This window comes from Canis lupus, chromosome 27 (assembly GCF_048164855.1).
Source record: "Canis lupus baileyi chromosome 27, mCanLup2.hap1, whole genome shotgun sequence".
Lineage (NCBI taxonomy): Eukaryota > Metazoa > Chordata > Mammalia > Carnivora > Canidae > Canis > Canis lupus.
In genome coordinates this window covers 41,072,678-41,090,193 of record NC_132864.1, presented here as the reverse complement: position 1 = coordinate 41,090,193, position 17,516 = coordinate 41,072,678, and the positions used below count along the sequence as shown (strand labels likewise).

At 39.7% G+C, this 17,516-nt stretch overlaps 1 protein-coding gene across 4 annotated transcripts in view; it reads right to left on the bottom strand.

Annotated features, from left to right (window-relative positions):
• The window catches only part of PRKG1 (protein kinase cGMP-dependent 1), a 1,198,973-nt gene that overhangs the window by 1,031,211 nt on the left and 150,246 nt on the right, over positions 1-17,516 (bottom strand). For all 4 annotated transcript variants that reach the window (XM_072803730.1, XM_072803729.1, XM_072803732.1 and 1 more), the window contains exon 2: positions 10,992-11,158. In XM_072803730.1, coding sequence (XP_072659831.1) covers positions 10,992-11,158 — 167 coding nt within the window. The remainder of the gene's footprint in view (positions 1-10,991; positions 11,159-17,516) is intronic.

Below are 17,516 nucleotides of genomic sequence, written 5' to 3'. Positions count from 1 at the left end.
CCTTCCCCACCTTGGCACCTTTCTACTTGCAGCTGTCCCCATCTGGAACCTCCATCCACACTTTCGTGTGTGTGGCTCCTTCCCGTCACTCGGGTCTCAGCTCAAATGATACCTGCTAAGGAAAGCCCTCCCTGCCCCATATCCCGATCTGCCACACCTACCTTGTGATTCTCTCTTACATCACCCTGTGGTCTCGATTTACTCATAGCTCCAGAACTATTGGGCTTATTTCTGTGAATATTTCTTGTGCTTTTTCCCTACTATGTCATCAGGCTGAGGGTCTGGACGATATGGGACTGCGTCTATCTTGTTCACTATTATATCCCCAGTGTCTACTGACACACAGTCAGATCTGAGAAAGCATTTGTACGAATTAACAGCAGAGATGAATAAATAATCAAATGAACTGGTAAGTGAATCATAATAAAGAAACCGTACCGCCAAAAGAACTTCATTAAATACTTTCCTTGCTGTTCGCAATTGTCGAGGGATTCACAAAGAATTTCATGTATTCATGGACGACGCTCAGTCAAATCCACAGTCTGCTTTATCTCTTAACACCTCTTCTACTTTTGTAGAAACACACCATATGGAGGAGGAGGAAAGCACGGTAGTTTAGCAAGGCCTGCTATGTATATATGCAACCTAATTCTCAACACAAAGAAAAATCTGCTGAAACATTCTTCCTATTTCATGTGGATCTGACCTCTAGACTGTAAGAAATAAAAACTTAAATTCATAGGATTAAATATAATGTCAAGACTTTCCATAGAAGATACCTTAATTGTCTTTTAAGAAGCTGGCATGAAAATTGTTCTAAAAAACACCTAAACTAAGTATTTTTCCTTTGCAGACTAATTTTTAATGCACTTGAGAGCCTTATCATCAATACCTAGGACTATTGTTGTTAATCCTCTACTTTTCTTATAAATTTGAATTTAACCACGGATAGCATCCCATATATTATATCAACCACCCCCATCATCTCCTAAAATATAATGTGAACTCTGGAAGGAACTAATTTCATGTAAATTCATATACACACATATGCGCACAAAGTATAAATCTATGTGCATGAATATTTCCAACAGGCTGAGTCAATAAAAATGTCTGCACTGGAAATGTTGGAGCAAATTATTACAAATCTTTAAAAAATGACTTTAATTTAAGGGCATGTGCTCCTATCATTGAGTGGAACACTGGGGACAGCATAAATCTATGTTAAGAATATTGCTGAAGGTCTTAAATATTCTAAAACAATATGCGATACAATATAATAAGAGAGTAATGTAAAATGATGCTCTGTAAACACAAGTCAAATATAAAATGTAGCATTGAATTATATTTTTCTAGTCATATACATGAAAAAAAGAAGTTGGATGAGTATGTAAATGGCTTTCGGTAAAAGTTATCACAATAGGCTATTAATTAAACTCTAATGGAAACGAATGCTCACTCCCTTCTTTTTTGCCAGTGGGAAATCAGTGACATTTTAAAGAAGTCTGAACGATTTTTGAAGGAAAATTTTAAACACGTTGGCGTTAATTATAATTGTGTGAAAAGTGTTAGCTTTACTCTGTAAATACATATTAGTGAAATGGAAAACTACCTTTCCTAACACTGGGCCACCTTCACCAGATGATTTTTCCAGTATAGCTTTGCTATTGATAAAAGAACAGTCACTTAATTGGCTTTGAGAATGAAAAGCATCAAAGTCACTTCAGTGCTCTTGTTAAGTCACACAAGACAGCAGCACACAGTCAACAGAAAGTAAATACTGTCTCTTGTTTTAAAATCACCTACTTCCATTTATTTCTATGAATCACTATCAAGTGGTTTCATCGGACCCAAAAGACAATCAGCTTTGGTAAAGTTGGGCAAACAAGGCAGGAAGAAGAAATGGTACTAAATAAATCATTAATATAAATACAGTCACCAATAATTTCTTGGTATTTTGAATACGCATAAAGCGTGAATTTGGGGGAATTAATTTTAATAGCCTCTTAAATCACCCATCGTAATTTTATATCTCCATGCGCACCTTAAGAAGTTAAAGCACAAAAATGTTTTCATTTTCATCAGAAAGGAGTTTACAGATGGGCCTAACTATAAAGATCAGACTCAGACGTCAACCTTCCAAAGCTACAGCAGTTAAACCCAGATAAGGTATGTGCTATTACAGGCTGCCTTTCCCCAGTGTGGAGTCAGGGAAGAATTCCAAGGAGGATTCAGAGACCAGTTGCAAGGCCTTTGTCCCGGGGGTGGGGTGGGCTGTTGCCATGGCAGCCACACCACGCAGCTTCTGGGTGCTGGGAAGCAGCTCCTCTCTGCCCAGCCCTTCCGGAACCTGCCAACACAACTGCTAACCATTCGGGGGCTTCTCATTAGAGGAATGGATATTAAAAGCATTAGCCTGTCCACCACCCCCCACCAAAAATCATTTGAAATCTTGTTAAAAGTCTGAAGAAATACATCTCTGTGCTCTGAAATTGAACCCACGACAATTTCAGAAGCCTGTGTAACATTTAGCATGCAAACCGGTCACCCGTCCCGTGTCCTGATGCCCAAAGTCGGTTTTACTTCATTAGCAGGAAATCAATGTGTGATCACACGGTTGCCAAAACGGTACTAATCCAGATTTTCTTTTCATTTTTTTTCAGCGACGCTGTACTCATCTTGAACGTTCACTGAAAATGCATCTTTAAACTTTCAAATTTGGCATTCTCTCAAAATCGCAGAATGGAGGGGTGGGAAGTTTAGCAAAATGAATGAGCGTAGAAATAAAACCCAAAACTGGTATGAAGTAATAGTAAGAAAGATACCTGTAGCTATTTTAACATAACCTATGAAATCCTTTACCAATTTTAGATTGATTTTTTGAAAAAAAAAACACAAACAACAATAACAACAACAACAAAACCCTGATGGCTCTCCTACTTTTTCTGTCTCAAAAAAAAAAAAAAAAAGCAGATATGTTAATTTTCGAGGATTTTATCTTTTGAGAGTCTTCAAAAGTAAGAAAAGCCACACTACTGCCCTCCTCGATGTAATAAATTCAATTCTACCATTAAAATTTTGGAAATAAAAATGGAGCAAGCTACATTGCTACATTGGTAGAACCACAATGTGATCAAGCTATTTTTACAAAATCACCCAAAGAAGTAAGCAGCCTAATGAGTAGTAAGAACGTTATCCTTCAAAGTATGTCAATTTTTCCAAAAATGATATCCTGAAAACATCTTGCTAATTTTTCTTGACTTGTACAACAAATGCCATTACTTTACGATGACACACACACATCTTTATCTATATTAGCACCAAAGGAAAAAGGTATGGCTTGGCTAAATCATCTATCCCTACTCATCAAATCTATCACTAAATGACTCATGATTATTTCCAAATATCCAATGCACCCTCACAGAAAAAAAGACACTGTTCTCTCCAAGGGTATTCAAAAATATATAGACTATCCTCTAAGGACCATTTATAAAGAATTCTTAAAATACATTAGGGAAAAAGGAACATAGAAATGAAAATGTATTGCCTTTCCGGGTTCCTGTTTTAAAAAGGACAACTCTCATTTAGATCACAAATGTGGACATAACCCTTGATAGATAATTCCTCATGCACCTAAGTCAAGCACCTGCCTTCACGGACACACGCATACACATAAGCATGGGCATGAAGAATACTGCCCTCTGGAACTTCTTACCAAGATGCAAACATACATCAAGAAGAAGACTGATGTATTTGCCTACACTAGAATTAGTAACTTCTGTTCATCAAAAGAGTCACAGATGAGTAAAAATTAAAGCTACGGATTGAGAAAGATATTTGCCAGGCACCTAACTGGCAGGGATTAAACTATGTAAAGTCAACCAACCAACAGAAAAAAAATGGGGAAAAGACTACAACAGACACTTCACTGAAGAAACACAGAGGGCCCTTGAACACAGGAAAAGCTGCTCAGGCTCATTAGCAATTTAGAGCAAAAAAAAAAAAAAAACTGGAAACAGTCTAAATATAATCATTAGCAGAAGGGATAAATAAATTGGGTTATGCAGCGCAACATAAAATTGAACCAAAAAATTAAGCAACAGGAAAATACGTGCAAGATGATTCGAGTTACATAACATGGTACAAAAGCATTTAACACTGCACGTACAGGGGAGTTCTTGAGAGGAAGCCTTTGGAGGGCTGGGTTCTCATAGGCGAGCTTGTAGGAGACGCGCTCACAGCCCCACAGACAGGGAACGTCGGAGTTTAGGGAAAGGATGGGAGATGCACGGCATATGAGTCAGCCACAGGGAATCCCTCCTTCACCCCCACAAACTCTCTCCAAGCAGATGCTCTGCAGTCACTGCTGGAATGACTCCTGAGATGGGGTTCTTGCCATCACATCAGGCTGCTCATTTCACTCCTGGAGCGTATTATTCAGCAGCATGTTGATTCCAAAGTCTTCCCTATAGCTTGCATTTCTCCTTAGGTCACGTAGATTCACGAGGAATAATTCCCTTTTCAAGTGACAGCATTTTCAGTATCTAAAAAGTATGCTTTCTTCCTAAAATTTCCATCTATGCATGGGTGGGATATATATATTTATACTTCCTGGACTGGGTCGAGTCTATCAAAGGCTTTTTTGAAGCTCGGCACCCCAAAATCAATGTGATATCCCCATTGCATCGAAATATCTCAGACCCTGTCTTCGCCATTGACTCCATACTGAGATACAGTTTAATACTTGCATTTAATACTTCCTGATCCACTTGGTTTATGACCACTTCTTCTAAACAGATGTCTCTTTCGGTTTTAGATAAGCAGTCATAGGTTTGCTCTTCCACATTAATATTATAAGCTTGGCCCAATGAAAGAGCTGCAAAACAACTTTAAGCGCATCCGTATTTCACTGTTCTAAAGATAGCTTTCAGATTAACATGAAAAACTCATAAGGCCAAAAGGCAACACCTAGATTTTGGAGAATAAAATGGTCTGTTTCTCATATTTAAATTACCAAGAAAGCTCATTCATATGAAAATGCATTCAATTCCCTCACACTCACGAGCGCAGGTAGTGTTTTGAATGCCAAATGACACGGCGAGGCTCATCATTAATGTTCAATTTTATATAAAATCCCTCTCTGAATGTCAGCTTTCATACATCATTTAATGATATAAAGTCAGTAAAAATGTTTCAGGGGGAGAGGTGAGCAGAGCTGAAAGTACCAAGTCAAGCAAGTTTACTTCCCAACGGCGGCCAGCAGGATGATTCCCGTCCCCACTGATGAATGAACAGTGTTGGACATCAGTCTACCGGGCAGACCTGGGATCGACGCACAGAGTGGGGAAGGAAGCTGCCGAGCAGACAACCCGACAACTTTGTCTTCAGAAGGAAAAGGTACAGTCTCTGTGCAGTAACAATAGTAAAGTGAGTCCCTGAGTGTTCATGGGAATAGTTAAGTATCACTTAGCATCCGTGTACAAAGGCCATATTCAAAGAGTTGTGCAGGATGAGCTTCTTAAAAAAAATGGGGGGTGGGCTGTGCCAAAAACAGAATCAATGCTATTCACTACAGACAGAAAACATAGGTCCCTCCGGGTGTACAGCAGAGTTGAGTCCCAACCATAAGGACAGAGAGATGGGCCAAGATTAAGCCAAAGCACGAATGCTCTTTCAATAAGGAAGGAGTTATGGGTAACAGGAGAGGAGTGAACCACTGAAGATGGATGGAGAGGTCAATAAGCTCTTCAGTGTTCAAAGGATGCAGAGAGACATAAAAGGTATTTATAGAAACACCTGGGGACACCTGAGTGGCTCAGCAGTTGAGCATCTGCCTTTGGTTCAGGGCATGATCCTGGGGGTCCCAGGATCGAGTCCCACATCAGGCTCTCTGCATGGGGCCTGTTTCTCCTCCCTCTTCCTGTGTCCCTGCCTCTCTCTCTCTCTCTCTCTCTCTCTCTCTCATGAATAGATAAATAAAATCCTTAAAAAAAAAAAAAAAGAAACATCTGAATTATTCTGTCTTTGCACTATGGTCATTCAAGTTCTCTATTTTCCTTGAAAATAATCAGATCATTTTTTTAGCCTATGGTTGAATGCTGCACATCTTTAATGGGCTCCTAAAACTGGGATCATAATACCTAATAATTATGTACCACAAAGACTTCTAATCTGCACTTTGAAAGTTATCATTGCCCCATTTATGTGTAGGAACTCTGGAGCACATAGCCCAGGTTCACACCTCAACGTCCCAGTGGGATGATCCTGGCCAAGTTACCCACCTTGTCTATCCATCAGGGTCTCCATCTATTAACATGCAGAGAACAGAATATCTACTCCTCAAGGTTGCTATGAAGATTGAAATGTAATACTTATGAAAGGATTAAACACTACCTGGCATTTATAAGTACGTAATAAAAGCTATTATCATTAACAAGCACCTCATAAAAAAAAGGATAATTTCATTGAAAAGTTTAACTAAAAATAGCCAATGCTCATAGAACGCTAAATAGATGACATTCCTTTTTTTTTTTTTTTTTTTTTAGGAAATAAAATGTAATCTATTTGCTTCCACAATGAAACATCACAGAAAAGGTACAAGCCCACCACTTTGATGGATACAAATTCAACATTTTTCAGTATAAAAATATTCAATTAGATTCACGGAGAAGATGCTTTATTCACATCACCATTGAAAGTCACTGAATCAGAATATGTATTATTTTGGAACACAACAGACTAAAATGTCTCTATGATAACCAAAAGGAGGGTAAGAGTATAAGGAGAGTAATAAATATCACATCATGATTAAGGCTAGTGTCCATTTAAGAAAATACACTGTATTCAAGTATTTCTTAAGAGTCATTTATATATTTGAAAACATAATTAAAATATAAACAGAGCCTCAGCAATGTAACCTACTTACGCTACTGCTTTAAAAAACTAATACCAAACAATTCTGACTCAAACTTAACATTGAAACTTCTACTAGCCAGCAATTTTAAGTATCTGAAAGTGACACAACTCATTTTGCTTGAAAATATATGATAATATATTTACACTACCCCCAGATGATTTTTTTCCCCAGTCATTCCTAATTAGTGAAGTCTTACCATATGACTATTCTCTTTTGCTAAAACGATGAGAAAATTCTGGCATTTAGGTGTGCAATCATACTTGGGACACTGCCCAGCTAAAATAAAAGCTACTTGAGGCACATGTTAAACAGCATTATATGAAGAAACTTCATTTGAGTAAAGAGAGACAGAGAAAACCGGACTGATTTTCCACGTAAATTCCCTGGGTATTTTCCTGAATGTCTGGATAATAAGCAAGTTTGTGAATGATCCTCCATAACCTACTCATCTGTAGTTGCTATGGAATGCTCTTTATAAATATTAATGCTCACAGATGAAAAAGAATCCATCTCTATCAAGAACATTGCTATCTAAATTTTGAGAAGATTAAAAACGTTGATAAAAAGCTAATTAAACAATGAAACATTTCTTCAATTAAAACTTATAAAAATTTAAATGACCTTTTGTTTTTAATTTGAAATTATTTTGACACAAGGGTATTAGCACAAGATCGGCCAAAGTTACACTGAACTGGTTAGAATCACAGCTTGGGGACAGATCAGCATCAGTTTATAAGATTATATCACGTTCGTGAGTTTAGCTGAAGGCAATCAACAGCATTACTGCAAAATCTGTGACTCCGAATATTGATACACTATTTAAAATCCTGTTTTACGAAAGATAATTAAGAGGACTTGCTGTTTAGTCCATACAGCAGGAAAAGTCAGATAAATAAAATTCATCAGAATTGGCTTGAAGCAATGGGGGGGGGGGGATTAGTATGTTTACCTTTACGTCGGGAAGCCTGTCATGGGTATTTCTTCTTTACTTTGTCATAAATATGTTTGTGTGTAGGCGTGTGCGTGTAAGGGCATGTATGTGCACAAAACGCTTCGTTTTCTTCTCTCATTCCCCCTTATTCATGTAACACGAGATATAGAGACTTTACATCACAGTGTTTAAGTATTAGCTTTACAACATAGCATCTCAATTACGGAATATTAAGGGAAAGAGCAAATAGTACCCCAGGACTCTGTACCCTCTTTAGGGTAAAGTGTTACTGGGTTTTCAGCCCTACTCAGAATCGTCACATCATGTTAGGTGGAGCTTCGAACTTGCTGCCACCTTTACTTGGAAATTAAGCACGGTTTAAGGAGATGCGCGCAGGTGCCCCAGTTGATAAGAAGTGGACCTGGGATGGTTAACTTTATGTGTCAACTTCCTAGGCCACGATATCCAGATATTATTGGTCCAACATTATCCTAGATACTTGCGTGAAGGAATTCTGTAGAAATGAACATCTAATTCAGGAGACTTTGAGCTGTGGATTACCTTCAGAATGTTGGTGGGCCTCGTGCAATTGTTTGAAGGCCTCAATCGAAAAAAAAAAGGCAGACCTCCCCAGAAAAAGAGGATTTCTGCCAACAGCTGACCTTCAGATTTGAACGGCAACATCAACTCTTCCCTGGATCTCTAGCCTGCTGACCTCACCATGTAGATTTTTGGATTTGCCAGTGCCACAATCACATGAGCCAATTCCTTAAAATAAGTATCTATCCATCAAGATCTATCAATCGTCTCTCTCTCTATCTATCCATTTATCTATCCATCTATCTATCGGCTCCATTTCTTAGGAGAACCCTGACTTGGGTTCAATCCTAATTCTACTATAAACTAGTTGGGAGACCCAGGCAAATTACTTAACCTCATCAGGCCTCTGTCTTTTCAACTATAAAGAAGAATAATAAATATTACCCCTTACCTCATGGGATTGTTTTGAAGGTAAATAAATTTTATACACGGCAAGCATTTATTATAAAAAGCATGCTCAGTGTGTTGGACCTTGTTCTAAGCACTCAGTAAATACACACTAGGATTTCCAAGCTTCTTCTGACATAGCTAGTAAACTAGCAGTTAGTCTTAGAAGCTAAGGTAGTATGGATTAAGAGAATTTTTTTGTTTTTTAGAAAAAATTTCCAAGGTTGCATGGATATCTATTTTCGTAAGAGATATTCAAGATAAAGGAAAACAACAAACAGGTTCTGGAAACATCCATTTCTTGAGTAGATTTTCAATAATTAGCATCTGCAAATAGTGGAAGTAAGGTGGACTTTCCTTTATAAAATAAGGATGTTCTTAAAAACGTGACTGACAATAAATTATCTGAAAAATCAATGACAAAACCACTGAAAACTATAAACTAAGAAATGCTTGAAACTTGGTTTTTAAATTGTTAACACTTCCTGACATTTCTCTCTGTATTTATAGTTTATACTTGATCTCTGTATATTCCCTGCATTTTTCTCATCCTTTCTGCTTACTACCCACATATACTCTTGCCCTATAATTTCATCTTCTTCCCCTGCAATTGTCTGCCAAGTGAATACTGTTTGTGTTTTTGTCTATTGTGTCTTGGTTTTATTCAGAAGAGAGCCTCACTGAACATTTATTTCCTTTTGGAGAAAAACTTCATGACACTGACCCAAACGCTGAACACTTATGGAGAAAAAAAATGATCGAAATTATGACTTAGTAGTTGACCACCTCATACGTGTCAAAAACGATCACAAAGAAAAATTAAAAGGTGAATGACATATGCAGGAAGCACATTTCTTACGTCCTGCCAAGTATTTGATAGAAACAGTAATACATACTGTTATTTTACAATGTTTTATACTTTATTTTTTGTTTTGTTTTGTTTTGTTTTATACTTTACATTAAACCTGATCTCCAATTATTTCACATTACTTCAGAACAATCTTACAAAGACAGGAGAAAGCAGGATTTTGCAACATCGGCGCTAAGGACAATTTGGGCCAGATGATTCTTTGTTGTGGGCAACAGCCCGGCGAAGCAGCCTTCCTGGTCTTTACCCACGAGATAGCAGTACCTCTCCCCACCTCCACCCGTGACAGCCAAAAATGTCACCAGGTATTGTCAAATGTCCTGTGGAGGGATAGAATCCTCACCAGCTGAGAACCACTACCAGGAAGTAGCGGCAATCAACAGGATTGTTGACAAATTATGTAAAACCCAGAGAAGTTAAGTCATTTGCCCAAATACACCCCTCTTAATGACCTATCAACCTGACAGTTCTGGGACACTGCCATGAATGCTTAGGGTAAGACGTTGATCACCACCTATAAACTGACTAACGTCTATACGGCAACTCTCTGATCTTACAGGCACTTCTGAACTCACTTTGTCCCAGGCTGACCCAGTCATCTTCAGGCTTTTGTTTTCTCCCAGAAGGAAGACATGGTATTAGAAATTACAAGTTAGAGATACACGATATGAAAATCTTCCTAGGTGTACGATCTGTTTGGGTGGTGCCTGCCTCAGTTGTTTTTCAAAGCCGTTTCTATCTTAATTTGCCCAAGATTTAGGAAACAGTCCATCACTCTTACTAATTAGATAGCTAACAGGTCATCCGACCAGTCTGATTTCTTCTTTCATGCACATATAAATCACCGAAAACGTTCTTTTTATAGAAGCATGAGAGCAAGAGACCTAGTCATACACTGAAAATTAAAGGTAGAGCTGACACTCGGATTATCTGGCCAAAAATACCTTCCGCAAGTCTTGAGCTTCTCTGGAAGCTTCGCGAGCTTGCTCAACGACCTGGTGGCATGCAGACGTGCCCGCTGTAATCAACAGCATTTCCCTCTTTCGCCCTCTCATCCTTTCTCCATGTCTAAAAGCATACTAGATTCTCAGATTCGTATTCTAAACACGAACGCTTCATATGACTACTCAGCCACTGTGTCTAAAGCGTGTTCCACCTCTATCCAAACTGCTTCTCAAGAACAAAAGACAGAGAAGTGGAACCATACCATATAATACATCACCATCTGTGTGCAGGCTGATAAGATGAAAGGCAGCATCTGAGTGTCAGAGGATTAGAGTTACAAACCATACCTTCCATGACGTACACCAGTGACCCCACATCTCCTTCTTTGATGATGCAACTGTCTTTGCCGTACTCCACCGGGTACATACAATCCACAATCTCCTGGATCTGCGACAGCTCCAGGTTCTTCATGAAGTCATTGTCAAGGATTGCTTCCTTTATGAGATCCTTGGACCTAGGGGAAGAGAGGGAAGATTTATTGGCACATCCTACAAGTGTTAGCACAGTCTGTGAAGTTTAGCAGAGCCGGACAGCGCCCTGGCACATTACAATGCATTTTCTTGTTAGGAATCCAATCATTTTGTGAAGGACCCAAGAACAAACTAATCCCATGGCAGTCCGAAAGACACTGAGAAATTCTCCTTCAAAGGGTGAGAAGTTAATGCACACGTGACCAACCAGAAACAAGCACACTCACACCGTTCCCATTTTGGTTTAGAATGTGTCTTGATCACAAAGATGGTGAGAAAACCAATGGACAAGCACTTTATTATTTTTTATTTTTATTTTTTTTGGACAAGCACTTTAAACCGAAGTTTGCAGCTTAGTTTAGGGGCACTTGATGGGATAAGCACTGGGTGTTATGCTATATGTTGGCAAATTGAACTCCAATTTAAAAAAATATATAAAAAAGAATTAAAATTTTTTTAATAAAAGGAATAGATGTGAAAAAGATTCAAGAAAATTTTATGGAATAAACACTGTTATCACTATCTTTACACATTACAAAAGAACGTCAGGATGTACCGTATAATACACACGCATGGTAAAAAAACGATTTGTTTACCTATTTTTTATATGCCTCTTCCACTAGACTTTACGCTCCATGCGGGTGGGGATCATTTTTAGTTTCTTCTCTCCTCCATGCCAAGTGGCTACTATAACGCGAGTTATGGTGCGGGTGTTCAAGAATAATATTTTGGTAAAACATGTTAAGAACTGGGTTCCTAATTAGCTGTTGGAAACAACTAGTAGAAATAGTTCTTTATCCATACCTTACACATTTTCAGAGAAAGTCTATTTCTCCAAGCAGCTTAAAGTGAGGTAACCGGGCGGATAAAACTATTGAACAGGATGTTTTTAAACACAACATGATTTAGACCTGGATTAAACAGGCAGTCAGTGTGAAAGATATTTACGAATTATGTAACTGGGGTTCAGTGGTTAGCAGGAAAGTTTTGCAGAATTTAAAGATGGTGATAATTTGATTCTCGGGGATAAGAAGTTCCAAATGATTTCCTACGGAAACAAAAATTAAAGAGAAACCAAGAGGAGCACAATCAGAGGGCTGTTGGAGATAAGACAACAGTTAGAACCTTAACAACACGGAGAGAAGGCAGCACATTGGGAATTTTACATAAAGAGTCTTAATTTGAAAAAGATCTGACTATGAGCTGGTCCTTGTCCCCATCTTCTTCACGAGTGGTTCTCAGAGAAATGACTGAGTAATGAATAGTGACTAACGCGTTAGTTCTCCCCATTTCTGGGTGTCTTTCCTTCCAGACCTCAGTCCAACTGGACTAGAGCCTTCCCACATCATGTCTAAACTGGTTTTGGTATTTAATAACAAAAAGGCATACGTAAAAAATAAAAACGATTGAACATTTACCATTATGAAAAATACACTTAAAATGGACTGTTACGATGCAATTAAATTGTTTATGAAGAATGTTAACGGCATGGGGGGAATTATTAGACTATTTTTTAAGTGAAAAAGCAGAATGTAGAATTGTTTTTAGAATAAGGGGATATTTTATAAGAGAATTCAGAGACAAAAGAGAAATTTAGGTAATAAGACAATGTAGAATGAAAGAAAACCAGGAGCCATCACTTCATGTCTCTTAGGATGGCCGTCATCGAAAAGGCCAAGAGGTGACGAATGTTAGTGAGGATGTGGACAGGATGTGGAACCCTCGTGCACCATTCCTGGTGGGAATGTAAACTGGTGCAGCCACAGTGCAAGGCAGTAGGGAGGTTTCTCAAAAACTTAAAAATACATCTACCATCTGATCCAGAAATTCCACTTCTGGGAATAAAACCAAAAGAAACAAAAACACTAACTTGAGAAGATATCTGCACTCCCGTGTTCACAGCAGCATTATCTACAACAGCTGGGACATGGAAACAGCCCAAGTGTCCACTGATGGATGAATGAACACAGAACATGTGGTACACACGCTTGTGTGCGCGCACACACACACACACACACACACACAATGGAATATAATTCCACCAAAAAAGAGGAATTCCTACCATTGGTGACAACCTGGATGAACTCTGAAGGCATCATGCGGAGTGAAATAAGTCAGAGAGAGAAAAGCAGCGTACGATCTCATTTAGATGTGGAATCTAATATTAAAACAACACACACCGACCTCATGGAACAGAGACAAGATGTGTGGTTACCAGAAGTGGGGGACTGGAGAAGGAATTGAAAGAAGGCTGTCGGGATCCCCGGGGGGCTCAGGGGTTGAGTGTCTGCCTTCAGCCCAGGCCATAACCCCGGGGTCCTGGGATCGAGTCCCACATCGGGCCCCCACAGGGAGCCTGCTTCTCCCTCTGCCTGTGTCTCTGCCTCTCTCTCTGTGTCTCTCATGAATGAATAAATAAATAAAATATTAAAAAAAAAAAAAAAAAAAGAAAGAAGGCTGTCAAATGCACAGACTGGCAGTTAGAAGGTAAGTAAGCACCGGGATGACGGACACGATGAGTATAGCTAACACGTCTCCATGACACACAGAGAGCCGGGAGGGGGAATTTTTCTCTCTTTTTTTTAAATCTATGTGAGAGGATGGTTGGTAACTAAAACCTACTGTGGTCCACGTGTCACAATAAATGCACATCGCACCACCCGCCATGCTGTACGCCTTAAGCTCACACAGTGACACATGTCAGTTATTGCTTGATAAGACGGGGCGGGGGGGATGAGCAGCTGCACAGAGCTATACGTGAAGACCAGGGCAAATATAATGTCACTCCCAGGAAGTGGAGGGTGAAGAAGGCAGTAACCATACTGATCGCGGTAGAGGTAACACGTAGGGAGGAGGAGGGTGTACGATCACGACCTGAAACAATAGGAGGAAATATATTAGAGGGAAATTAACAAAATGTTGGCACCGGTTGCCTTTGGTGACAAAACTACAGGAGCTACTGGGTGTGGCTCAGTCCCTTAAGGGTCCAAGTCTTGGTTTCAGCTCAGGTCAGGATCTACGGGTCATGAGATGGAGCCCTGGGTTGGGCCCCATGCTCAGCGGGGAGTCTGCTTGAGAGTCTCCCTCTCTGCCTCTCCTTCTGCCCTGGGCCCTGCTTGCACACGCGCTTGCTCACTCTCATAAATCAATCAATCAATCAATCAATCAAACTATTTTTTTTTCTACTTTTCTCTGTGTATAAAAATTTCTAGAATGGGCATGCGTTTTTATATTGGAAAATCATTTTAAAGGTAGTTTATAAGAAGCGTGCTATGAGAAATAAAAAAATATTCCCATTTAATTGAATTCTCATTTAAATCATGATATATTTAATGCTGACTGGCTATGATTGGTGTATTCAAATTCTTCTTTTCAATAGATTCTCGTTCGTATGGCCTGGGTGTAAATACTAATGGTAGGAATTTTCACTTAATAGGGACACAGCCAGTCATTAGGAATGTCAGAATAGACTATTTTAAATGTGAGACTTTTACTGTAGTCTGACAGGGCTCTTAAGCTCTTTGTTTGTTTAATTTCAGCTTGCCAAAACTCTGTTTCTCCTGAGGCAAAGAGCTGTTTCTCGAGTCTTCAACACAAGATGCAAAACTCAGTCCCCGTCTATGATCTTCATGAAATCTCCTTTCTTAATTCTCTTTACTGTCTCTGACCTCAAGCATGGCAGTAGCACCTCCCAAGTGACTCCTGAGATCTATCGTTCTAGGATCATGTTTCCTAACATCAGGACTTATTTGATCCTTAGGAACTTAATTTTAATCAAATAGTATAAATATGCTCTTTACTAAAAACTGCTTTGTTTTCTTTGCATCAAAGAGCAAGGTCATCATCCATAGGTTCGTATTTTCTGATATAATAAAGCCTGGATGTTACTGGTCAGTCAGAATCCCAACTTGTTTAACTATAGATGGTGTCTTATCCTTTGGGAAATATTAATAGTGCTCCATTCAAAATCTAAGCCCCAGAAATGCCACCAGCTTAGAAGTAAAGCCCTCTTCCAAAAAGGAAATAATTCGCTCAGTCCAAGGATGAGAGAAGAAAACCCCTTTCTCATTTCTCGTAAGTGACACTATTAACTTGTTTCACAAAGATGCCAGCAAAGGTGAAACAACGAGGTCCAATGCAATCTTTTAGAATTGTCCAGATTTTCCAAATGCTTACCACGAGGTCAGGGGGGAAGGGGGCTTCAGGATGCTCTTGCTTCTCACATGTCTTATGAGATGGAGGACACATTCAGTCTCAAGTCTCTTTAGAAGCACACTGCAGGTGCTCATCTATGTGTGTGTGCACCTTAAAGCAAACCAAGCAATACAGGACCTACCTCTTAGCATTTATCCCTTCGCACAAGCATCGTCCAATAACATGTTGGCCTCTGAAACATCATAGATCATCCATCTCATGCCCCTGGGTGGCACAACTCTGAAGATGTTCTTGGCGGTAATACTTAAGGCCCTGCCTCTTCATGCAATTTCCCTTTAAGTCCTTTCTCATGGAAAGCTTGAAACATTAGGTCAACTCCCAATAGTCCCTACTTGCTCCAACCCTGTGGACTATAATCAGTCGGAGCCTCCACGTCCTAACCCTGTGAATCTTTTTCCTTCCCCGAAGAAACAGTCGAAGACGCTCAGTGAAACTGAAATATGATGCCGCACGTGAGACCTGTGAGCTGTGTTATCAGTGTGGGAGCTGGGGAAAGCTGCTATCACAAGTTCCAGAAGGTGGCTATCTCCTCTCCGAGTACATATTTTAACAACATGCTGCATGAATGCGGCAGCCCGACCTGGGGGCTGTAAGAAGCAAATACAAAGATCTTGATTTTTGATCCTGTTGCTTCTGTGTATAAACAATCTCTTAAAAAATGTTTTCTTCCTACACTCCGAATTTGTGGCTTTCAAAACACAAACACCATAAAAGGAACTTGGTTATTTTGAGCTAGCCCGATTGATTTGTCATCATCAAGTTGTCAGCCTCTGAAATATTGGCTATATATAATGGTGTGCTGGTAAACTGGCTCTCCAAGAGGGAAAAAAAAAAAGAGAAAAAAAAAAAAAAAGCCCTGGTTTGTAGCATTTGCCAATTTCTCTGGTATAAATACTCCCACCATAGCCAATTTCAAGCTACTAATGTAAAGTGAACCCGCTTGCAAAATTCCTGAAAATTTAACAAGCAAGTTCCTATACGAGCCAGTTAAGAGTTGGCTCCAGCACATAGCTGGATATAGATTATTTTTCTAACACCCTAAGAACTTAATGTGCCTTAATTTATAAGTGCCGAAACCAACATCATAATCCTTTCCTTCTTTAAAAACTTCATTAGGTGGTATAATATCCTCCAGATAATTTAATGCCAGGATTTCCAGCCATGGGTCTTCCAAACTCTCAGATTTTAGAAAAGGAACTAGAAAGTCCACTTCCCCATTTACTACTGCAGAGTTCCTGAACAGACACAGAATGTTCGAGAGAAATTGTCTTCCTACATAATCTTAGGGAAAAATCAGCACTTCTAGGGAAGTGTAGGAAAGTGTACACCTGCCTCTCTAACGAGGAGGCCAGCAGTGCTCCCTCTTAGTAAACAGCCTTAGTTTTCTCAACATTAAGCAAAAGGCTATTGCACATCGTGGTCACCCTGCAGCTGGCGAGCACTGTCTGCATGGCACCAGCCTTATTTCAAAGAGCTGGGATGACATGACAGCAGGATCCAACCACGTGAAGACTGAAGAGAAGAACATTCTAAGTTGAAGAAAGAAGACATACCAAGGGGCAGAGGTTGGAATGAGCTTGAGCTGTCCAGAGACCCAAAGGGAGACCTCCACCCCACCCCCGGGCTAAAGAACAAGGAGGGAGCAGGGCAGTGACATTGCAGCTCCTGGGAGGCTGTGATGGTGCTTCAGCATCTTCTAAAGCCTCAGGAACACAGGGAAGGAGCAGAAGAGGTATAATTGGCAGGTGACGGATCAGACAAAAAAAAAAGTAACACACACGTACTTTAAAATATTACTAAGTTCCCAGGGGTTCTCTGCTATGTATTGCACGGGTTACCGGATGCTAAAGCTGTACCTTATTACTGTGTTAATAGAGGAGAACCCTTGTCTCAGAAATCCTCCATTGTCCTGGACTTTGAGTCACTGGCTCTCAGGCAGCTTTTCCATATTAAGGAAAGAATGAGGCCTCTTCTCCGATTTCAGGCCATCTTCAGGGACCTAGAATTTTCTCTCCAGTGACAGCCTCTCTTTCACTCCCCACCGCCCCCCACCCCCGAATACACACCAGGCCATAGCCAATGTGGCCAAGTAGGCCAGGCCCAGAAGCATGAGAATCACTATCTGGT